The sequence below is a fragment of the Oncorhynchus clarkii genome, chromosome 27 (assembly GCF_045791955.1).
Source record: "Oncorhynchus clarkii lewisi isolate Uvic-CL-2024 chromosome 27, UVic_Ocla_1.0, whole genome shotgun sequence".
NCBI classification, from domain to species: Eukaryota; Metazoa; Chordata; class Actinopteri; order Salmoniformes; family Salmonidae; genus Oncorhynchus; species Oncorhynchus clarkii.
The window spans coordinates 24,832,582-24,857,488 of record NC_092173.1 but is presented as its reverse complement, the minus strand read 5'-3'; the positions used below and the strand labels follow the sequence as shown (position 1 = coordinate 24,857,488).

General features: G+C 40.5%; 1 protein-coding gene across 2 annotated transcripts in view; it reads left to right on the top strand.

Annotated features, from left to right (window-relative positions):
* The window catches only part of LOC139385542 (CMP-N-acetylneuraminate-beta-galactosamide-alpha-2,3-sialyltransferase 4-like), a 53,681-nt gene that overhangs the window by 5,552 nt on the left and 23,222 nt on the right, over positions 1 to 24,907 (top strand). Inside the window, exons 2-11 of one of the 2 annotated variants that reach the window (XM_071130687.1) lie at positions 9,872 to 9,943; positions 11,040 to 11,112; positions 11,461 to 11,550; positions 14,951 to 15,048; positions 17,348 to 17,411; positions 17,885 to 17,980; positions 19,092 to 19,281; positions 19,628 to 19,765; positions 22,930 to 23,082; positions 23,248 to 23,808. In XM_071130687.1, the coding sequence (XP_070986788.1) occupies positions 9,916 to 9,943; positions 11,040 to 11,112; positions 11,461 to 11,550; positions 14,951 to 15,048; positions 17,348 to 17,411; positions 17,885 to 17,980; positions 19,092 to 19,281; positions 19,628 to 19,765; positions 22,930 to 23,082; positions 23,248 to 23,337 (1,020 nt within the window). In that variant the 5' untranslated portion in view covers positions 9,872 to 9,915 and the 3' untranslated portion in view covers positions 23,338 to 23,808. Of the gene's footprint in view, positions 1 to 9,871; positions 9,944 to 11,039; positions 11,113 to 11,460; positions 11,551 to 14,950; positions 15,049 to 17,347; positions 17,412 to 17,884; positions 17,981 to 19,091; positions 19,282 to 19,627; positions 19,766 to 22,929; positions 23,083 to 23,247; positions 23,809 to 24,907 lie in introns of those variants that run through there. The other variant, XM_071130688.1, reaches the window with a different exon arrangement.

Sequence of the window (24,907 nt, the reverse complement as noted above, 5' to 3'; positions counted from 1 at the left end):
ATTGAAAACATCCAAAGTTCTTCAAAGGTAAATTATTTTATTTGAATGCTTTTCTTGTTTTTGTGAACATGTTGCCTGCTGAATGATAGGCTTAATGCTATGCTAGGCTATCAATACTCTTACACAAATGCTTGTGTAGCTTTGGTTGAAAAGCATATTTTGAAAATCTGAGATGACAGTGTTAACAAAAGGCTAAGCTTGTGTTTCAATATATTTATTTCATTTCATTTGCGATTTTTCATGAATAGGAAACGTTGCGTTATGGTAATGAGCTTGAGGCTATGATTACGCTCCCGGATACGGGATTGCTCGGCGCTAGAGGTTAAAGTGCTTTCTGGACCGTTTTTTGAAATTCTATCTTTTTTTTTTTTGTCTTACACATGTGTAAGAACTGTATGAATATACTTTTGTCCATTTTTTTTTTACTTGCGCATAAGGCATATGTTTTGTCTATTTTCAATATGATTTCATAGGAAGTCAAAAGTCACTCTTTTTGGGGCCAAATGCCATAAGAAATTTGACATGTTCAAAAATACTGCAGAAATGCAAAATTGACTGGCCTGATGAACACAGGATGGCCGGGCAGTGATAGTTGTTCCTTTCCATCGCTCGTTATGTTGACTTCATCATGTCCATTTGGTGATGTTTTTTCACTGTTGAATCATCATATTGCAAGTGCACGTGCATTTGCAATATGTTTCAATGGGCATTTACCATCACGAATTTGTCGTGCTCAAAAATCCTGCAGGAATGCAAAATTGACTGGCCTCATGAACACAGGATGGCTGGGCAGTGATTCTGGTTCCTCTCCATCGCTCGTTAGGGTTGATTTCAGAATGTCACTTTGGTGATGGTACCTCACTGTTTAAACATATTGCAAATGGACAAGAGTCACCAGCAAGTCACCGTCCATCAGTCAATTAGATATCAATCTGACACCAAACTGACACCAAACCCACTTTTTCCAACTCGTTTATTAGCCAACAATCACATACTTCAGAGCTGGCCAAAAATTCACAGCGCCTTCTGTTCAAACCATAATAAAAACGTAAAACACGTAGTTACGTTCTAGCTGCGGGTCCAGTTCTGATGTTATGTGTAGGCCTAGCTGAGGCGACCCCGAATCCCAAGTTTCGGCTTGATAGATCATTTGGTGCCCGAGCAAGACCCTAATTGGTGCTGAAAATCCACTTTTTTCCATGCCTTGCTACGGGGTCCTTGAATGAGCAATCGAACAGAAACGTTGGGGTCCGTCTATATGGGCCGAGGCGGTCGCAATGCACCTAGTCTTGCGTCTCTGAGACTTTTCTAAATGTCGTCATTTTCAAAATGGTCAAAATGAATTGAAGTCATTGCAAATGTACGACGCTGTTTCTCGGTCCGAGAACCTTCTAGAGCCAAGTAACTCACCACGCACTATCGACCTGAGGTCTAGAACAGGTTTCTTTGTCACTCCATCCTTGCTGTGTGTGTGTGTGTGTGTGATTTAGTTTCTTTGACATTTTATGGGAAAAATTACTGACTTACAGTTCATGGGGGTTGCCTAATCACACATGAAGTTTTGAAAAGACCTGACCTTTTTAACCCTTGGAAACAGCCACTATGACACCATTTAAGGCATTTCCGGTTGGCACAGGAAGCTATAAATAAACTCATATCCTGATTGGGGTATGCCTTTACAGAATCCTGAGTTTTGAATCTTTACCTTAAGAACTGAGTTATTTACGGAGGGTTTAGTGAGTGTTTGTTATTTCAGAAAATCATAGAAAATCACAGATCTCACAGAGCTCCGCAGCACACTTTAAAAATATTTGTATGAACACCCTGCAACTGGATCTATAACTGTTCAAAAATTGTTATATTTTTTTAAACATCACCAATTTGACATTGACATTGACATTTGACACTTAAATGACGATAGATAAATGGCTGGTTCTTTTTTTATTGACACCGGAGATTCCTTGACTTTGACGTGAAGCGGAAAAATTATTGCTCTATTTTCATTTTGGACCTTTTTTCCTTTTTTCCCTCCGTTTATATTCGTGACGTTTTGTACATTTGCAATATGATTGCTTATGCCCTCTTGTGGGATTTACCGGGACAGCGGAAAAATGACAAATTTGATTATTTTATAAAACAGAAACCAAATGTCCGAGAGAGTTCGTTTGATGACTTCCCGGTAGATCCGGCCCTGCCGCACGGCCCGACGCTGTCCGCGAATTTTACAAACGTTTTCGGACGTCTGGTAAGGGACCGTACATTTGCAATATGGACTTTCTCACTAACCATATGGCGAATGTCAAAATGTTACCTTAAGGTATGGAAGGTTTGGGATCGCTTCCTTTTAGGTGGTTGTAGCGGGTATCGGCCTAATTCTGCTCTGTATTCATTATTTGGTGTTCTACGTTGTACACTGAGGTTATTTTTGCAGAATTCTGCATGCAGAGTCTCAATTTGGTGTTTGTCCCATTTTGTGAATTATTGGTTGGTGAGCGAACCCCAGACCTCACAACCATAAAGGGCAATGGGTTCTAACTGATTCAAGTGTTTTTTTTTGTTGTCAGATCCTAATTGGTATGTTGAATTTTATCTTCCTTTTGATGGCATAGAATGCCCTTCTTGCCTTGTTTCTCAGATCATTCACAGCTTTGTGGAAGGTACCTGTGGCGCTGATGTTTAGGCCAATGAATGTATCGTTTTTTTGTGTGTTCTAGGGCAACGGTGTCTAGATGGAATTTGTATTTGTGGTCCTGGCGGCTGGACCTTTTTTGGAACACCATTAATTTGATCTTACTGAGATTTACTGTCGGTGCCCAGGTCTGGCAGAATCTGTGCAGAATATCTAGGTACTGCTGTAGGCCCTCCTTGGTTGGTGACAGAAGAACCAGGACATCAGCAAACAAGACATTTGACTTCAGATTCTAGTAGGGTGAGGCCGGGTGCTGCAGACTTTTCTAGTGCCCGCGCCAATTCGTTAATATATGTTGAAGAGGGTGCGACTTTAGCTGCATCTGTCTCACCCCACGGCCCTGTGGGAAGAAATGTGTTTTTGCCTATTTTAACCTCACACTTGTTTGTGTACATGGATTTTATAATGTCGCATGTTTTACCCCAACACCACTTTCCATCAATTTGTATAGCAGACCCTCATACCAAATTGAGTAGAGGGCTTTTTTGAAATCAACAAAGCATAAGAAGACTTTGCCTTTGTTTTGGTTTGTTTGTCAATTAGGGTGTGCAGGGTGAATACATGGTCTGTTGTACTGTAATTTGGTAAAAAGCCAATTTGACATTTGCTCAGTACATTGTTTTCACTGAGGAAATGTACAAGTCTGCTGTTAATGATAATGCAGAGGATTTTCCCAAGGTTGCTGTTGAGGCTTATCCCACAGTTATTGGGGTCAAATTTGTCTCCACTTTTGTGGCTTGGGGTGATCAGTCCTTGGTTCCAAATTTTGGGGAAGATGCCAGAGCTAAGGATGATGGAAAGTAGTTTTTTTAGTATAGCCAATTTGAATTTGTTGTCTGTATATTTGATCATTTCATTGAATACCATCAACACCACATGCCTTTTTGGGTTGGAGGGTTTTTATTTTGTCCTGGAGCTGATTCAAGGTAATTGGAGAATCCAGTGGGCTCTGGTAGTCTTTAATAGTTGATTCTAAGATTTGTATTTGATCATGTATATGTTTTTGTTCTTTGTTATAGAGCCAAAAAGATTGGAGAAGTGGTTTACCCATATCTCCATTTTGGATAGATAATTCTTCGTGTTTGTTTAGTGTTTTCCAATTTTCCCAGAAGTGATTAGTCTATGGATTATTCAATTACATTGAGCTGATTTCTGTATTGTTTTAGTGATTCACCATAGTGAAGGCATAGACTCAGGTTTTCCGGGTCTCTGTTTTTGGTTGGACAGGTTTCTCAATTTCTGTCTCGCTCTCGGTCTCTCCGGCACTCTCTCAATTCAATTGACTTTATTGACATGGCAAGTTCGTTATTACTTACATTGTGTCTGTCTGCCTGCCTGCCATCATAATAGTAGTGGACATGGGAGAGAGAATAAAGTAGACGGCACGGGTAAAAATTGATTCATGGCCCTGTGTCCAGATGACCCGTACATGTCCAAATATGGGCCTCCGGCCAGGACATCCTGTTCCTGTTGTCACGTGTTAGAAGGTGTGTTATTTTATATCTATATTGCATCTATTCCTTTGAAGTTGTCATGCTGATTGATGTCTAGGGATCTGGTTGAACTGGGGGTTCTGTGTTTGAACTTTTGAAAGAGTATGGCCCCACACCCCCAGTTTTATTGTCCTTATGGTTGCTCTCTATGAAGCAGGAATGTCTGTGAGGGTGATTAAACAGCCTACAATAATGTTTCTCAGCCTAACACACTGTTGAGTTTCCTATTTAGTTCTCTTTATATGTACATGCACAGAGCTTCCAGATGGCTCCAGCCTATGGATGTTCGGTGCATGTACACCGGGGAGATTAGAACCCCAAAGAAAAGATCCTAAAGGTCATTTCAGGTTTAGGGTGTAATAACTTCAGGGAAACCACATTTCACACTATGTACAGACATAGAGAGCCTTCGGTAACAAGCAATACGTGTTAAATATGTGTCACAGTCAATCATGACAGCCTCTTTATGAAAGGCCTTTACTTATGGCTAAACAGTTTCTACCCAGCTTATTAATTAATGCTGTGTGATAAATCAGGTGTTTCTAGGTGGGCTTAAACAAATCTACAGTGAAACAAACGTGTACACTTTACACATGTTTATTGACTTTTAAAAAATAAAATAAATTTAAAACAGTATCTCACCCTTTAACGATAGGAAAATGCTTTGATGGAGCGGGCAAGCGTCTTTGCGATGGTGAATTGGAAACGGATAATGGTCAGGGCTAACCAGCCCCTTTATCTGTAAGAAATAGTAAAAATGTTGAATTACAATGTGTGTTAAAATGTATGTACTAAATATTTTGAATTAAATCATTGGTTTTAAAAATGTCTCACCCTTTAACGAAAGGGGAAACTGTCTTTTCTCTCACGCCCTGGTCTGCCGCAGAGAAATGCAATGTCTTAAAAAAAACAATGTATTATTTTATAGCCTTTCCTACAATGGTATGTTATAAACATTACTGGTTATTAAAGTTTGTAATGATGTACAACTGGAGGCCTCCAATGTTTTTACATAAAACACTCGTGATGCATGTTTAAATATTAGGACAATTTGGTAATTAATTCTACCATGTCTTAAAGTTTGTACTAAATATTTTGGAATTAAATAAAAGGAATTTAAAACAGTATCTCACCCTTTAACGATAGGAAAATGTATTTTACATCATCACCCCGGTCTGTCGCGAAGAAAAAAGACACGGAAAATCAGGGTGCGTGCGTGAGTGTGCGTGTGACGGGCCAGGGTGTGTGTGTTCAATGCCCAGGCATCTGCACTCAAGGCACTTTCTCTCTGTAGGGGATCGTTTGAAACCAAGGTTTGCACTATCATGCATACAGCATGTCCAGATATCTGCCGACCCCCCGGGGTTAAACATTGATATTTCTAATCAGCGCCCGGTGCCCCCACCCCGGTTGTAGACAAAATGTCTTGATATCCCCTCCTGTTGTTTGAATTCACTGCCTTTGATCTCTCAACCAAATATACAGGGTGTTGCATACATGATATCTCCACAAAAAATGCCCCCCCTGTAAACTCATTCTGTACTTTCTCTAGTTAGGGACACGAACGCAGAGCGAGTCTAGTGGAGCATACTTTAACACTATGTTAGCACAGTTTTAGCTTCAAGCCCACAGACCAATAGCCCCAGAATATTTAGCGGCCAAGACAGATAAAAAAAAAAAAAAAAGTCTGTGAATCCCTCCTAATGGATATTTCTGAAGGCTACTGGACATAAGTGATTGGGAAGCGACTGTTAGACGGGGATTCTCAGAAGCAAACTGCGCCCTGTCCTTTACGTAGCCCTTCACCATCACACAATTTTCGGCGTAAGTCCAAATAACCACATACCCAAGAATATTTAGATATTAAAAATGAAAATTGTGCACTCTGAACGACTTCGGAAGAGCAGATGAAACAGATGCTATTCTACGTTTTTGTACTAACGGCCTTACCCTAACTCCAAACCAGGCAGCAGTCCCAGGACAGATAAAACGATAATCGGGGGAATCCTTTCTTCCTCATGGAACTTTTTTTGAAGGGGAGTTGAATTTTCAAGGTGATGTGTGTGTGTGTGTGTGTGTGTGTGTGTATATATATATATTTATTATTCTTATTATTATTATTATTTAAGAATAATAGGTATTAATTCTAGGCATTTACATGCATGTTTTTTAAAATGAAGACTATTTCTTCATACGAAAATTATTCTAATGATTGAAGTGTATATACCTAGTATGTTGTACTAGTATATACGTTAAGCTGACTTTAAAAAAAAACATATTTATGAGTTAGTTAATTAAGAAGCTGAATATAAAAAGTGTGGCTTCTTACATAGAAATGAGTCAGGCCTCTTGCTCAATAGCAAAAAGCAGATCATTCAATCTATGTTCTTACTGGTTTTAGACTATGTTGAAATAATCTAAATGAATGCAGCGACCACTTCATTAAAAACTATAGGTGCATTTGACTGTAGACCATTTTGTTTTATAATGGGTACATGTTCATTACACATCCCTGCATTCTATATTATAAAGTAGGCTGTCGGTCTTTGAGGTCACTTAGGTCAATTTGTTGCTCTCTTTGCCTTTATACATCTCATTGGTTGTAAACATCTACAATAATCATTAGACGTACGCGTCAGAGTTATCATACCCAGTGTCGGGTTTGTACAGAGTTTGGTAAATCAGCTCTTTGCCCCCCCCCCCTTACATGGGTAATAATCTCCAAGCTGCTCAAAACGTTGATGTTTTGGTGTCTCTAGGTTCATCTCTAGACTGTTGAATGAGGCCTGTTACAACTTTCTTACAAACCCTTTAAAGGGAGTTTGTGAAACCATTCATGGATGTATGTAAAACATATTTAACCCGTATTGCAAGTTACAGAAGACTCCTGTTGTACTATGAATCACCACTCATCCCTGTTAGAGAGCCAACACATCAATATCTATGTATGTACATGTTTATAATCCACATAGTGTGAATATTGTTTTCCATAAAGTTATTACACCCTAAACCGAAATATGAAATTACCTTTAGGATCTCTTACCCCCCTATTACTTTGTGGTTCTAATCTCCCTCTTTCAAAATCGCCACAGTGACCAAATCTCTAACATTCCTTATCCTTCCCATATATTTTAACCCTAAACCTCCCACAATAACTATTGTTAGTCTCAGTGACCTTACTGACAATATCAACGTTTTATACAGATCGAAATACATTGTTGGATACAGTTTGTCTTTCATTATGCAGACATTTGTTTATTAGACTATATTTCTCATTAGGAATACGGTTGTCAGACACTTGGAGGCATGTACAAAGAAAAAGTACCAAATTCAACCATTGGTGGATGGTAACTAAAATAATGGCAATGTGTGTAGTCGTGTTAAGGTTTTCATTGTTTTCTTGTCAGAGTTTTATGGTTTTGTATATGACTGTGCATTATATGCTGTCGTAATAGGGTTGAGGATCAGATCAAGCTGTCACGATCGTCGTAAGAAGCGGACCAAAGCGCAGCGTGGTGTGAATGCATCGTTTTAATGGATGACGAAAACGCGAAGTAAACTGAACAAAACAATAAATTAACAACGACCGTGACGCTGTATACCAAATGTGCTGACACAAGCAACTAACATAGACAATCACCCACAATGACAAAACAGGCTACCTAAATATGGTTCCCAATCAGAGACAACGACTAACACCTGCCTCTGATTGAAAACCATATCAGGCCAAACACAGAAACTAGACATAGAATGCCCACTCAGATCACACCCTGACCAAACAAAACCTATAAACATTCAAAGCAAACTATGGTCAGGGCGTGACACAAGCCTATTGGGAATTCTTGATCAATTATTGATCCAAAAAAAGACACACCTGTTCTGGGTTAATTCCATAGCGGTTTGCATGGCATTATATTAGCCGAGTATGAGACATGATAAATAATACAATTGAAGTAAAGTATAAAATAAACAGTGTTATCCTAAATTGAGAGATTAATTAAAAATCACATCAACATCATAATCTTTCAAAATGTACCTGTTTTCCCTATAGAATGACATGTATACAGATTATATTACAACTTTTTGTGTTTTGTCTTAGTGGTTGTTTCTTTACTAAATAGGAACCTCAACAGTGTGTTAGTCTGAGAAACATTATTGAGATGGTTGGTTTATTGTTGTTGAAAGCTTGAAATGTACACATTGAGAAGTGATATTGCAGCAACAGTTTTAAAGGGGGTAATTGTATCAAATATATATCCTTGCATGTTTGAATTAGAGCTCCTTTAAAGTGTTTTCATCACAGCCTGGTAAACACATTCTTGTAAATTGTCTACGTTGACATTTCTGGTTATGTCTCACATGTAACATAATAATACTAAAGATTATGATAATGTTATATTATTTTTATAATAATACATATCTGCAAACCAAATGTATTTCTGAAAACCCCTTTTTGCATCTTCAATAGTTGGATGTTCCAATGTTCGTAGATGACCCTCAGGGTCATAAAACAACCAGGGTTGCTGTAGAGTGGGCATAAGTTCAACACTCAGGAGTCAATGTCCTATCTTTTGTCTTTGAGAGAGAGAGAGAGAGAGAGAGAGAGAGAGAGAGAGAGAGAGAGAGAGAGAGAGAGAATTTTCCACACTTAAATAATAGGTCATCATTCACGTACACACCGCCCTGTCTTCATAGTTGTTTATAGTTTATTATCATAGTTTTGTCATAGCTTCTTATTATCGTTTCTAATCACAGATTGAATATAGTTTGCCTTGGTTTCTAATCATACTTTCTAATCAATTTTTTTGGCCTCTGGAGGATAGAGAATGGATTCAGCGCTGAGGGTGAGTGGGGACATGGTGCCTGTGGCCTCTGCTACTGCTTTGTCCTGCTGCCCCGTTGCTGTAGCAACCGATTTGTTTGTCTGCTGCTGTTGCTAGCTAGCTCTAATTTAGTTCAAAAACCAGAAAAAAGTGACAAATCTTTACACACAAAAACAAGATATGTTTAAAGTTAGTCCGTGCTCCTTTTTGGTTTACTCACTCAGTTTGGTCGTTTTGATGTAGTTGTATTAACTCCCCTTGCTACGTTTGTTCTAGCTCATTTCTTCTGGCTAGCTTGTTAGTCTGCTGGCTAGGTCTTTGTTGTGTAGCTAGCTAGAGTCAACTTCTAAACTTGAGGTGCAAAGTTACTTTTTTCTATTCTGAATGAATAGAGTTCATCACTTGTCTGGAATTGTTTTTTGATTAGTGTTTATCTCATTCTAAAAACAAAAAAATATTAAATATATCAGGAACTCATGTTGAGCATGACTCTCTCTCTCTGGTGCTCTGTCTCGCTGTGTGTCGGGCTCTGTGTGTGTCTGGTGCGTGCTCGCTCTGTGTGTGTGTGTTTGTATGTGTGTCTCTCTCTCTACATCAATCTGCCACGCTGTCTGGTTACTGGACACGGCTTTCTGGTGGATGGACACTGGTTGCAGACAATTCCACTTTTTTCACAATGAGCACAGAGTCTACGTATTGCCTTGGTGTTTCAGCTCACTTCCAGCTGCTCATTTATCATCCGGAAGGAGAAAGATGTCATTTATGGTGCCGTTTAAGGCGCTTGGTTAATTTAATTGGCTCGCGCCACTGCTGTCCGATTTGAGCCAGATGTTTTTGGTGCTAATATGTTGTTCCTCCTCCCTCAGGGTAACATCATGCGCAGGACTGAGATGAGAGAGCGACGGAGCATATGAAGATGTCCCTAAAGACTGCTAAAAGTAAGCTCCCCGCTGCTTCCTTACAGTGGGTGGTTAATAGACCTGTACATAAAATACTTCTATCACACGTTGAACCCCTGTCTCTTCATTTGTGGCAGTTGTACATTACATTTGTCTTCTTGGATTTTCTTTACTTTTCTTTTTATCAAAGGAATACAGTATTTGTACAACTCTAGCCCAGTACAGTTTCATTTCAATTCGCTCAAGATTTTGGTGGATGTAGTGTTACACAATAACATCCTTGTGTTATAGCTCTCACATACTGTGCTTTGTCTTACAGTATGTACAATGGCTGAATTAATGTGTAAGACACATTCCAAGCCTGTGATGTATAATCCCGATGTTCCTGGATGTGTTATGATCATCATACAGAAACACACAGCTTGGCGCTGCCTTGATATGGCCTTCTCATTTTGTCTCCTTTGACAGAAAACACATTGGCCTTGCCCTCAGAGCCGGATACTAGCTTTTGCAATTTACACCAGCTCATTTTGGTTTGACTATAGCTGCTGTGCTGAAAATGAAAAGCCATTTCAAGGTTTCTCTGGCTCAGTTAATGGGAGTCCCAGAAAGCAGATTCAGCTCGATGGAGACCGTGTTTAGTTTGGCACTACGTGTTTGCCTTCATGTAAGCAGCCATTTGTATTTCTGTAAGAAACGTGTGGGAAGTATGTATTTGAGTTGGAGGACTGCCCTCCCTCCCAATCCCCTATACATGTAGATACACTCCCCAGCCCAGATAGTGCCCTATCAGACGAGAGAATGGTTGCGGTCTGAGATGTTTCTCATGTGGAGGTAGAGGGGACTTTTGTTCGGAAGAGTTGTTTGATATGGGAACTAAGTTCTTGGGTCTGCTGTTTTTTTTTTTTTTTTCTTTAAGGCTCAATTAATAGCACTCCTCCGTTCCACTCCAGTTAAGTTAGTAATACTGTACTGTAGGAAGTTAGAATCTGCTTGCAGTCCTGCCTGCCTGCAGATTGGATCTCATGCCATAATTAGCAGCAATTTGCAATGTCATAAACTAGGATTTGACCACAGGCTATACAAGAAAAGCATGATGTTGGTTTCTAATCTATTCATGTGGTTCTCTCTCCAGCATGGTGTGTTAGACTGATCGCTATTGTTCTGTTCTTCGTCTCCTACTACTGCTCCCATGTCTTCCTCCAGAGGTAAGGCTGCTCGGCCCTCAGCCCTGGTCTACCGCCTCGAAGCTCCCTCTCTGTGGAGTGGCAGGTAGACCAATCACACAGATACTCATTTATGCTTTACTGAAGGAAAGAGAAACCTTGAAATAAGGCCACTGTCACATCACGTTGACAACCATTCCATTCGCCTAGCATCTAATCTACCCACAGCTTTGTGGGTAAATGGCGGTCAATTTAGGCCGTCAATAGATACCCACACTTGCCTTTTTTTTTCTTTTTTTAAACCAGTGTCACTGGACATGCTGAGTAAAAAAAAAAAAAAAGTAATCCGTTTCTGTTCCAAATGTGGTGATTCATGTGCTTGTGTTTCAGCTATGGAGGCACCAGCAAGGCTCCTCCAACTCCGAGCAAGTCACTGTGTGGTGGCTGGCTAAAGCAGAAGTGGGAGAGCCTCAATTTTAAGTGAGTAATGGAGTGTCTATCTTTAAAACAAGAAGGGTGGGGATGATGCCAATGCTTTTACTGGAATGCCAGGTGCCAGCTTCTCTGTCCATTTGGGGGCTGTTGGGTATGTACTGGAGCTGTTCTGTTTGTGTGCCCTGCTCAAGGGTGCAACAGTGATATGGCCCATCTGTGTCCTACTGTCCCACACAACCCCCCATTTTCTCATGGTCAATACTGTTTGCCAATGATTGTGATTCATGTGCGTGGCAGTGATGGTCAGGTCATTTTACACATGCAAATCAGGCAATAACGAGGTCACTCCTAATAGGAAGCCCCCAAGATGTCCCCTAGTCTTTCACTGACAACTACAACTGGCACAGCATGGTAATAAATGTCTCCACAACTAACAGTCAAAGACTGTTACTTACTCGTAAACAGCAGGCGTCTAAAACATAATCCTCCATGTTAAATTCCAACCAGAGAATTAACATGAGGAGACTAAGCCAGACATGACTGCTTTCACATACATTTAATTACTATTGTGGGCATGATGTTCGTCTCACCCCATTCCTTGGAGTTTCAGTACTGTATATCATTGTTTTGTTCTTCTTGGCAGTAAAAATACATTTTTATTTTTAACCTTTATTTAACTAGGCAAGTCAGTTCAGGACAAATGTCTTATTTACAATGACGGCCAAACCCGGACGACGCTGGGGCAATTGTGCACCGCTCTACGGGACTCCCAATCACAGCCGGTTGTGATATAGCCTGGATTCGAACTAGGGTGTCTGTAGTAAAGCCTCTAGCACTGAGACGTAGTGCCTTATACCGCTGTGCCAATCGGGAGCCCAAAAGTAGCTTTTAGCAGAGGATGGTTTATGGAGGGTCATGCTTGCTGAATGACATCATGTAGACATTACGTGTTGAGGGGAAAAATGTATTGAAATCAGCTTTGCTTATAATGAGTACGATTTTGTCTGCCTAACATGCTGACCAAACCAGACGCATGCGAGCGCCATCGCGCGCATGATTTTGTAGCCCCACACAAGACACAATCAGGACACGCAGGTTGAAATATCTAAACAAACTCTGAACCAATTATATTAATTTGGGGATGGGTCGAAAAGCATTAAACATTTGTCAATTTAGCTAGATAGCTTGCCGTTGCTAGCTAATTTGTCATAGGATATAAACATAAGGTTGTTATTTTACCTGAAATGCACAAGGTCCTCTACTCAGACAATTAATCCACAGATAAAATGGTAAACCAAATTCCTTTCTCGTCATCTCTTCTCCTTCAGGCTATTTCTTTACTACTTTGGACTTTATATGGAGGTTGGCAACCAACTTTACGGTACATTACTACAACCAACTGGAGTGTGGACATCAGTTCATCTTTCAATCACCCACATGGGTATATGCTCCTAAAACCAATAAGGAGATGGGAGAGGCCGGACTTGCATTGCGTTGAGCGTCACAAATAGAAATGGGTTCTATTTTAGCGCATGGCCACACAGATGCTCGCTGGGGCGTGCAAGCAGTGTTGGTGCAATGTTTGAGTAACATGTACAGTTGAAGTCAGAAGTTTACATACACATAGGTTGGAGTAATTAAAGCTTGTTTTTCAACCAGTTAACAAACTATAGTTTTGGCAAGTTGGTTAGGACATCTACTTTGTGCATGATACAAGTCATTTTTCCAACAATTATTTACAGACAGATTATTTCACATATAATTCACTGTATCACAATTCCAGTGGGTCATATGTTTACATACACTAAGTTGACTGTGCCTTTATACAGCTTGCAAAATTCCAGAAGTAATGTCATGGCTTAGGAAGCTTCTGATAGGCTAATTTACATTATTTTAGTCAATTGGAGGTGTACCTGTGTATGTATTTCAAGGCCTTCAAACTCAGTGCCTCTTTGCTTGACATCATGGGAAATCAAAAGAAATCAGCCAAGACCTCAGAAAGGAAATTGTAGACCTCCACAAGTCTGGTTCATCCTTGGGAGAAATTTCCAAACGCCTGAAGATCGTACGTTCATCTGTACAAACAATAGTACTCAAGTATAAACACCATGGGACCACGCAGCCGTCATACCGCTCAGGAAGGAGACTCGTTCTGTCTCCTAGAGATGAGCGTACTTTGGTGCAAAAGTGCAAATCAAGCACAGAACAACAGAAAAGCACCTTGTGAAGATGCTGGAGGAAACGGATACAAAAGTATCTATATCCACAGTACAACAAGTCTTATATTGACATAACCTGAATGACTGCTCAGCAAGGAAGAAGCCACTGCTCCAAAACCGCCATAAAAAAGCCGGACTACAGTTTGTAACTGCACATGGGGACAAAGATTGTACTTTTTGGAGAAATGTCCTCTGGTCTGACGAAACAAAAATAGAACTGTTTGACCATAATTGCCATTGTTGTGTTTGGAGGAAAAAGCCGGAGGCTTACAAACCAAAGAACACCGTCCCAACCGTGAAGCATGGGGGTGGCAGCATCATGTGGGGGTGCTTTACTGCAGGAGGGAAGAAAAATGGTGGATATATTGAAGCAATCATCTCCAGACATCAGTCAGAAGAAAAATGGTGGATATATTGAAGCAAACATCTCCAGACATCAGTCAGGAAGGTAAAGCTTGGTCACATGTTTCTTCCAAATGGACAATGACCCCAAGCATACTTCCAAAGTTGTTACAAAATGGCTTAAGGACAACATTCAAGCCCTGACCTCAATCCCATAGAATATTTGTGGGCAGAACTGAAACAGCGTGTGCGAGAAAGGAGGCCTACAGACCTGACTCAGTTACTCCAGCTCTGTCAGGAGGAATGGGCCAAAATTCACCCGACTTATTGTGGGAAGCTTGTGGAAGACTACCCGAAATGTTTGACCAAATTTAAAGGCAATGCTACCAAATACTAATTGAGTGTATGTAAACTTCTGACCCACTGGGAATGTGGTGAAAAATAAAATATTAAATAAATCATTCTCTCTATTATTATTCTGAAATTTCACATTCTTAAATAAAGTGGTGATCCTACCTGACCCAAGACAGGGACTTTTTAACTAGGATCAACTGTCAGAAATTGTGAAACTGAGGTAAATGTATTTGGCTAAGGTGGATGTCATCTTCCGACATCAACTGTATGTGTACCTTTTTTTTTGCATTGCATGTGATGCAAGCGGTGTGGTCAGCATGTAATAGACATGCGGGTTGATTACATTGAACAATGAGAAGGAATTACGGCCATTGAGGTCATTTCAGTTTAATGACATACTAAACTGCCAGGTCAACAGTGTATATCTCCATGCCATTGGCAGTGTGGAATATTTAGTAGGAATTGTACAGTATATCTTTGTATTTCTGTGTTTGTAATGTGAAATCTATTCTCCCCTGTTTCTAATACAGCATTAGCAGACAAACACAGCTCTTCTTCAAACTGGATGATTTCTTCTGGCGACATAATCAGTCCACTCTTGCATTACCCTACGGTATTAAAGGCAGTGGTATGTGTAATTGCTTTGTTTTCATTTTTCACACAAAGCCTTTAATGGAACATGTTTAGGAAATTACATTTCATTCTAATTTTGCTTTTATTTCAAAAAGTAAAAATAAGGATGCCATCGTATTCTCTATCGCCCCCAATCTTTGATAAACACAGATATTAAACTTTTTTCCAACAATGTTGTCTCATGACTTACCCAAATTGAGCCACACAGACCAAAGCGTTTATCCTCGGATAGCCTCCGACTATGGGCTATATTATCTCTTGATGCAGAAAAAGCTTTTGATTGACCAAAATGGTCATATCTCTGGCCTGTTTTGGAACTTATAGGAATTGGCTCCATTTTCATTCATATTATTGAAATACTATATGCCAATCCCTCAGCCATAGTTATAACAGACAATATCTGTTCTGTTCAGAATCACTAGAAGTAGCAGACAAGGTGATCCAATTTCACCTCTGCTATTCTTATTATACATGGAACCTCTTTCCCAGGCAATTTGTCAAACAAAGTAAATAACAAATTTCTGTCAAATCTACTGATGTATTCAATCTGACCTCAGTAGGTGGAATTATATCCCAGTTGCTTAAACCAGCAGCATATCTATTGTCAAAATGAATATATTGCCAAGGCTGAATTTCTGTAGTTCAATGCTTCCTGTGGCTCCACCTTCTGGCTATTTAGATAAAAATCCATAGTCCTGTTTCAAAATGTAAACAATCCCAGATAAATGAATACATTTACAAAGAGGGAAAGAGGTAGGAGGACTATTTGTACCAAACTTTAAATTGTATTTCCAAGCTCTAGCATTTTGCTCCACCTTGAATTTGTTTAGACATTATTATTTTACTGGCTGAGTAGAGAAAAAGATGGTGTCTCCTATGGCCCTGATATAAATCTTCACTGATTTATATCACTTAAACAATGTAAACTACGCTTTGGTCATATTAATGCTCATACCATTTCTATTTGTTGCAAAATGTTTAAACAATGTAACTGGGATTCAAAATGTCATGCCCATACTCCAATATTTCACAATAATGCCCTGCAATCTGGAGGTGGCCTTTTTCATCCGCCCCAATGGTCCACATGTGGAATCCGTACCCTTGCTGTTATCATGGACACTAATGATTTGAGAACATTCCAAGATTTGAAAGATCACATTACCAGGTAACTCCTTTTTTCTAAATTTACAATTTAGTCCATTATAGCTGCTCAATGTAGTCCCTTGGGAAACCCAACTACCGAAACATCCAATGATGAGAGGCCTAAATGATCAGTTCTTTCAGAACCACAGATCTGTTATAATATATAAACATTTTTCGAAAATCTAATTCTGAGCTAGCCATTAAACTATGGTCCACAGATCTAATTGAATTTGAACCACTGGAACCGAATATAGAAAAATATGACTTTGGCATCCCGTAATCCAATCCATCAATTTATAAATGTTTAAGTTTGTTCACAGAATGTATTTAACACCAAGGAAATGTTTTACAATGAAATTGCCCCCAACTCCCAACTACAACCATTCCTTCATATGATGTGGGAGTGCCCTGCAGTTAAATGCTTCTGGGATGAAGTTACACAATTTATTTCGAAGTGCATGAATTTAAATATTCAATGCTTTGCATCTATGTTACGTGACAGTGATAGCTCCATGAATCTCTTGATCAGTCAGAGAAGATGACTGCTGGCAGGCAGCACTGCTGTGAAAAAAAATGTTGGCTCTAAGATGGCAACCACCTCACTCTCTATACTATTATAAGTTATTACTTTTATAATTATTGACAGATAGGCTGAATTGTGCTAGTCAAGGAACAATTGAGTCTTTGACTCTGTAAAGAACAAGCTCTGCTAAATCCCCACACATTCAAACCAATTTATATACTGTATTTATTTAGACTTTTGTTACTTTCTATGCTTTCAGGCCCATGGGGAAGGGTTGGTACAGGGGGAATCAGAGGATGGATAGGAGGGAGGGGGACTGATAAGCAACCTCAGTTGCTGGGTGGGAGGGATGCGGGAGGTTGGATGGGGACTAGGGGGGTCCTCTTTGTATGCATTTATTTTTGTTTTCTACATGCAAAACTAAATAAAAAGCAAAAAATATGAATGCTCTACACGCTATTAGCTTACTAAGAGTAATTTGATTGTGAGAAGCATTATGGAGTCAATGTCCACTAGGTTTATGTTCCCTTTCCAGAAAACGTGTGTGCGTTGAGTTTATGACACATTTATCAGCATCTACAGTCAGTTCAAGTGATCACACCTTGTTTAATCCCTCTCTCTTTTCCAGAGTTGCTGCTGCTGAAGGTATTAGCCATTATTGCCAATTACAAAATGCCGGCCAGCATTGATAGGTAATGTGATGAGTGATTCTTAGCCATATTAACAAGGTTGTTAACCTCTGGTGTGCCGTATCAACCACTTTATTTCTTACAATAATTGTTATGGTCACAAAGAACCACCGATAGCTGATATGTGTCTGAGAGCAATATATGTTGGTGTGTCTCCTAAATGTAGTGTAAATGCTGTGCTAACATAATGACTCAAATCATCCCTGTGGTGTGTGTGTGTTTGTTTATAATGGGTGGACAAATGTGCCACAGGGAAGCTGCCTTAGTTCATTGACTTCATTTCAAGCAAGAATGCCAAATGTCAACCCAAGCAGTGACCAGTCACTATTACAATGGCAGTGCTGGAAAATGTCCAGTAGTTCTACTGTAGTGTGCAGTTAGTCACCCCTCAAAGTGTCCTTGAACTTTAAAATGATGGAAAAGGCAACACTAAAGTAAATGGATTGTAATAATTTTATTTTGTTTTATGTCCGCAGTCTAGACTGCAGAACGTGTGCAGTCATAGGAAATGGGTTTGCCATTAAAAACAGCTCCTTGGGCGGCATCATCAACGAGTACGACATGGTGATCCGGTAAGTATAAAGCCTAATGGTTCCATCCTTTTTTCTACCACACGATTGTCATTAAGTCCATCCTCCATCTCTCTTCTATTGAACTGTTGCTACAACTCACCACTTCTGTTTAATTTATCAGATCTATCTGATGCACTACGTTTGATGGACTATTTCCTCATTGACCCATTGATGTTCCGGCCCAATTAGTGTTATTCCTAATCAATATCATTATATAGAGTGCAATATAATGCCGTACAGTCAAGCCATATAATTTGATATTGAAATATGGCTCCGAGTACAGTCTGTAGCTGCAATAGTGTTTAGCCATTTGCCCCAATGGCCTTTTCCATAGCAATTCCCGTATTCCAGTAAAAAACAAACAGATTTTCTATGATGCGTAGTCCTCAAGGGATAATCTAATTCGTATTGCCCGCGAAAGCGTAATTCAGTCAATGTGGCTGTACCATAATGGCCAGCTCAGACTGGGGACCTTGCTTTAATGCCTTTCTCTGTATAACCACTATACTGTTGGGTTAACTCTGTCTCTTAAAAGAGGGATTTGGTCTACCCGGCAGAAAAATACCCCAGTGCCCTCTCCAAATCTCATTTATAGCCTTTGACTGAATACAGGCATTTTGAGTTTTGTATAAGGCAACAACAGCCCAGACAATTTTGCCGGGTCATATTGAGAGTTAGGGTTAAGTCATATCCAGCGTTAGGCCATATCCAGGCACAATGCACTCTGCTCTGTTCTGTTCTGCTCAGTTCTCACATCTCCCATCCTCAGACGCTAATCTCACAGGCCAAGGAAATCGAGTTCATTGACATTTGTTGTTCTGCTCTCCTACAAAGCGTTCTCCTACCTCCATTCTTGTTTTGATACATGGTGGTGAAATGTGGAGTTAATTCTGTTACATTAGAGGGAGGGTAGACCAGCTCTAAACTTAAAGTTATTATGTAAATTTATTTTTGTCCAGAGTTGCACTGTTACATGGCAACCTTGTGTTTTTTGTATTGCTTTTTTTATTCAAATTTAGTACACGCAATGCTATTTAAACTACTACTCTGTTTAATGACTATTTTTATAGAAAGGAATGGCTAAGGTTTCTCTTTCTGTATTCCTGTGCAGGCTAAATGACGCCCCCGTCAGAGGTTATGAGGACGACGTGGGGAACAAGACCACTATGCGTCTCTTCTACCCTGAGTCGGCCTCCTACAACCCCAGCATGCACAATGACCCCGACACCCTCATGGTCCTAGTGCCTTTCAAACAGCAGGACCTCCGCTGGCTCAAGGAGATCCTGTACGACGAGAAGAGGGTACTGGATGTGTGCGTGCACACACCTCTGTTTTATCTGCTTCCCTGGTACTTGCCATCCAGCCATGCAGTGACAAAATATGCAGAATCGATGGCAGCCTTGCCAAACCTACTTGAAACATTTCAACTGTGGTCTCAGCAGCCCCAACACCCCCACTCTCTGGTTTAGCTCAGGCTGCTATGGTCGCTCTTAGCATGATTAGGAATAGGGTCATTATCCCCTCATTTACACATTGACTAGGTTGCCCTGAGAAACTGAGTAGAATGAGACTAAAACAGGGCCTCAATTGTGTAGACATAGGCTCTGTGTGTGTGCACTCGCTAATCAACGTGTGTGTGTGTGCCAGGTGAGGAAGGGTTTCTGGAAGCCCCCTCCACAGATCTGGCTAGGCAGTACCAGTCGCATCCGGGTGCTGGACCCTCACTTCCTGCATGGGACGGCCAGCAGTCTGCTACAAATCCCCCTTCACCCAAAGAGAAAACAGGTAAGGGACCAGCTCCGTTTATTCCTATCTACTTTGGGAACCAGGATATGGGCAGAAAATAAATCTGTGAAGTGGACTTAAACTCTATCAAAAATCTTGAAAGATTGCAGTACTCAAAGGTGCAATATTTGATTAGCTACAGCACTTAAAAGTTAATATTATTTAGCTAACAGGCTTTTTGACTTGAGGTCAAGAGTGGTGTTTGTACCACATAAGTGCACAAATGAACATTTTGCTCCTCTTGACATTTCATCAACGTCATTAAAAGATAAGGCGTTGATGTTTTTTTAGGCCTTTCAGTACATCCTTAAAAATAATTGGTTGTTGAACAGGGGCCAGTGTTCTGTGCTGTCTGTAAGCATTTCTACCAGCTACAGTTTGGAAAGGAGAAGGTCAGTTTCAAACGCTCTACTGATTACCCAGAAATGGAAGAGCAAGAAAAACAGAAAATATCAGTGGAACATATGCAGAATGGAACAACAGAACTAATGGAATCAAGAAAAATGATTGTGGAATAGAATATTGTGACAGATTACATTTTAATAGTAAGCCATTGAGCTGTTTTCTGTTCACAAATTGGACCACAATTCTCCGCTTGGCTGAGGAATTCTGGGTTTTGAAATACATGATACATTGATTTGAATTATAACTGATGTGGAATTATGTTTTCATTGGCCAAGAGGTCCATCTGCCAAGAGAGCCTGTTCAGTGCATGGTGGAGATGTCTTTGAGATGGAACAAAGCCAGGTTTAGTTTGTTCTCCCAGCGAGCCCCTAAGCTGTGCACCCTTTGGACTGCTGAAACAACATTGAGCCAAGGTAACAGTGGTAAAGAAGGGGTACTGCAGGCGATCAGTCCGACAGTAGCCTTCCATCTGCGTGGCCCTATTGGCCACTCCGAGCACTCGGCCCTGACCCCTTTCCCCACTCTCTCCTCTGTCTTGTCTCTTTCCTGGGTCAGAGGAGTCTGTGTGTGCCCCGTCAGCCAGCAGGAGGCTAAGAGGGCCTGACCGCAGACCCACAGCCCCCATGCCTCTCTCACCCCGCCCCGTGGGTGCCATGTTGGCAGTCATCCACATGCCCTGTGAGAAGGCAGCAGCAGGCAGTCCCCCTGGTTACAATAGAGGCTGACTGAGCTGAGGGCTAGAGGGCTAACTAATGCCCCTGCCAGTCACAGTCCCCAACGCCTCTCCCACCCCTTTCCAAAACAAAGATCCCACTCCCACCACTCTGGTCTGGCTGGGGAACAGCAGTGACAATATTCACCCCCTCTCACCAAGGCTCCATGGGCCCACGTCCAAACTATGCGACGCACTACAGAAGTTGGAGTGCTCGTTGACCGACCACATTAGGCTAATGCACCCAGACCAGCCAGGCTCATTAGGAACCTGGTTTGGAGGAATGTCCCCAACGGTGTGATGAAGAGAAGTATAGGTTTGAGAACTTGACTGGTCCTGTCCAATTTCTCTCTCCTCAGGGCTTGGGGTTGGATGTCCACCCCAGACCGCATGCTCGTAAAGCCTCGCTCTGACAGATACATCCTTTTTCCACGCAGGAAACTGACGTGTCTCGCCTCGAACAGGGGAAAGAGATCGAATGCATGTTACTGATAGGAGGAGCAGAATGGAAGTTTTATTCCTGTGTCACAATATTGATGTTTAAAAAGTGCCTCTTACACAGACATTTACTTTGGAAAGGGTCCTGCACCCAGTATTGGCTCGGTCTGCCATTTTGAAGGTTTTGTCTTGTTTTATTTTCATTTTATTTGGCTTTTATACTGCAGACCCTCAGTAGGGGTCTATTGGAAGGAATTGGGAAAGCAGTAGGGTGGAGTAATGTACCTGAACAAGAAGCTTTCTTGGAAATGGTGGGTAGTTGAGTAAACCAAGGGTAATGATTACATGGGAGAGTGGGGTTGAGCCACCCTTGTTTCTAGGAAACAATTTATAATTTGACCAAATACTTAGGAAGAGGTCTGAAGGAAGAAACCACATGGTAAAAGTTAGGTCCAACTACTTACCACTTTTAGATACTTTTAAGACTGTTTTATACATGAGTTGGTCTCTACGCTTCAATATGAGCTCCTTAACCTAGCATGAATGTGTGTTATTGTAGCTTTGTGGGCTAATATAGTCAAAATATTTGCCTTTGGTTAAGTTTAGCAAATGGTTGCTCTAATGGCAAGTTGAGCAAATTGAAGTGTTTCCTTCCCAGGCGTAATGCAAGGCATTATTGCTGGGATATGAGGTAACAAAAGGGTCTGGCCTATGTTGAAAGTGTTTTTTTTAAGTACAAGGTTTTTATTCGGTGTTAAGCCTGTGTTAAAAGACAAAAAGCGATTGTGTTGAATTGTGTTTGGGAAATAAAGATGGACATGGTTTAAAAAGGTAGTGGTAATATTACATTCAGTACAGAAATGTGTAGGTGACTTACCCTGTCCCACTTTTTTCAAAACTAATGTTTACATGAATTCTGATTAGTTCCAGGGATACACAACATATGAAATATATGTAAATATCTTTGTTAGAAAGAGTACTGTTTCCCTTGTTGGGAGTGATGCTGAGTGTAAACAATAGCTCAATTTATCCCACTCTCCCCAAGGACAGATAAGGAAATGCTATTGGAAAGTGAACAGAGTGCACCATTTGGAAATGGGGAATTTATACTCCCTCACAGCTGTCATGTGGAAACAATTCCCCTGTGAACATTAGTAATAATTTAATTTAAAAAAATATATTTCACATTTTATTTAACCAGGTACGCCAGTTGAGAACAAGTTCTCATTTACAACTGCGACCTGGCCAAGATAAAGCAAAGCAGTGCGACACAAACACAGAGTTACACATGGAATAAACAAACTTACAGTTAATAACACAATAGATTAGTAATCATTTAAGTCAGCAAGAGCTGAATCAAACCAGGGACACCCCTCACATTGTTCTGGAGACAAAAGTAATAATACCATCTCCCTTTGTCCCAGTACACATTAAGGAAAGGGCACACTGCTCTGTAATATACCAGTGATGCCAACTAATGTAGTAGAAGTGCAGAACTAGAGGACTCATGAGTTTTTACAGGTCCCTGCTACCCCCTAGTGTCAAACACGATACTACATGTCTGTTACCATACCATAGTTGTCATTGGTTTTGGTTCTCACTCCTACAGAAACCAGTACACCCCACCACAGGGATCCTAGCCGTGTTTGTGGCACTCAACTACTGTGACGTGGTGCACATAGCTGGGTTTGGATATCCAGCATCCAAAAACCAGAAGTATCCTATACACTACTATGGATATGACACTATGAAATCCATGAAGGTGAGTGTACATGGGATTTTACTCAACTCCCATGTCAGGGATGAACACTCTCAAATGTTCTACGCCATGGTAGTATATTTTTTTGTGCACTTGTGTGTATGTTTAAAAAAAAAAAATCTGGCAAAATAAGTAATATGTTTAGGCTTTGCTTTCATTCTGTTTCAGGATTCCTACCACGACCTTACCCATGAAGCAGAAGCCTTAAAAAAACTAGAGGATTCGGGGGCTATCATGTACTTGCACCCTCACTCCTGACACACATACTGTACACACATTGGCACGGTCCAGAAACAGCCCCTATCCCTTACCTCCTAGGAACTTAATCAAAATCTGAAAGAAATTTTCACTGCACTGCTAATACCTATACATTTTCCTTTAGATCTACACACAAGCCTAGGTGGTAGAGGCTAGCGGGTGTTTTTGGACTGGGTTACACGCAGATGTCAGTTGTGAACTTGAACCCTCTCTGCTGGCAATACTGTCCATACAGTCCAAACATCATAATCACACATTGTGCCAGTCTTAATTCACCTCACTCTTATTGAAAATAAATACGTATTTTCAGAAAAATATATATATTTAATAATAATTCTTCTGAGTTCTGATTTTATTTTTTTAATTTGAATTAACTTTTAAAAAAATTGTCTCTTAAATGTTACCACTGGATATTTTATTGTATGTAATTCATTTTTATTAAAATTAATTCTAAATGGAAATATCACTGTTCAGTTTAACATTTCTTAGCAAAGACTGATTTCTTTTGTGCCATGGTCAGACATTTTTCCATCATTTATTGATGTTATTTTAGTTGTGAATATTTTTGTCTTATGAGATGTACATTATGAACACCTGCTCTTTCCATGACTCAGACTGACCATGTGAAAACTATGATCCCTTATTGATGTCACTCGTTAAATCCACTTCAATGTAGATGAAGGGGAGGAGACAGGTTAAAGAAGGATTTTTAACCCTTGAGACAATTGAGACATTGATTGTGTATGTGTGCCATTGGGGGTGAATTGGCAAGACAAAGATTTTAAGTGCTTTTGAACGGGGTATGGTAGTAGATGCCAGGCACACCGGTTTGTGCAACTTCAGTTTCCCGTGTGTATCAAGAATGGTCCACCACTCAAAGGACATCCAGACAACTGTGGGAAGCATTGGAGTCAACATGGGCCAGCATTCCTGTGCAACACTTTTGACACCTTGTGGAGTCCATGCCCCAATGAATTGATGCTGTTCTGAGGGCAAAAGGGGGTGCAACTCACTATTAGGAAGGCGTTGTTTTGTACACTCAGTGTATGTAGCGGAGTTCATTGTAATTTGGTTTATGGGAAAAGCGATAGCTGACCTTTGTTAGCTACATGGAAGTGTATTTACAGTGGAAGTTCTGTCAGCTTTTGGCCACTAGATGGCGAAAAGGCACTCCATGAAGTCGGCGATGGATACAGTAGGTAGCCTCTCCTTTCACAGTCCCCAGAAAACAGACACTTCAGAGATTTTAAGTTTGGTGCAGTTCCAACAACAGCAGCCAGCCGTACCATGCAGTACTTATGCTAAAGCCAATCCTGAACATCTGGAGCATCAGAAGACCGTGCAAGACTCTTTATTCAGTGACTAAATAATGCTACTAGTGACAGATGCTAATTATGTTTTTTAACCACTCTAAATGCAGTGCCATCCTTATTAGAGCTGACATTAAGTTCTGTCTGTCACTACATCCTCATTGCCAGCGAGTGGCCAAGCACAGCCTCACTCATAGTCTAACCCAAATCAGTCAGTAAGTCTTCTACACAGGAGCGGACATAGTGATTTGGAGGCGTCA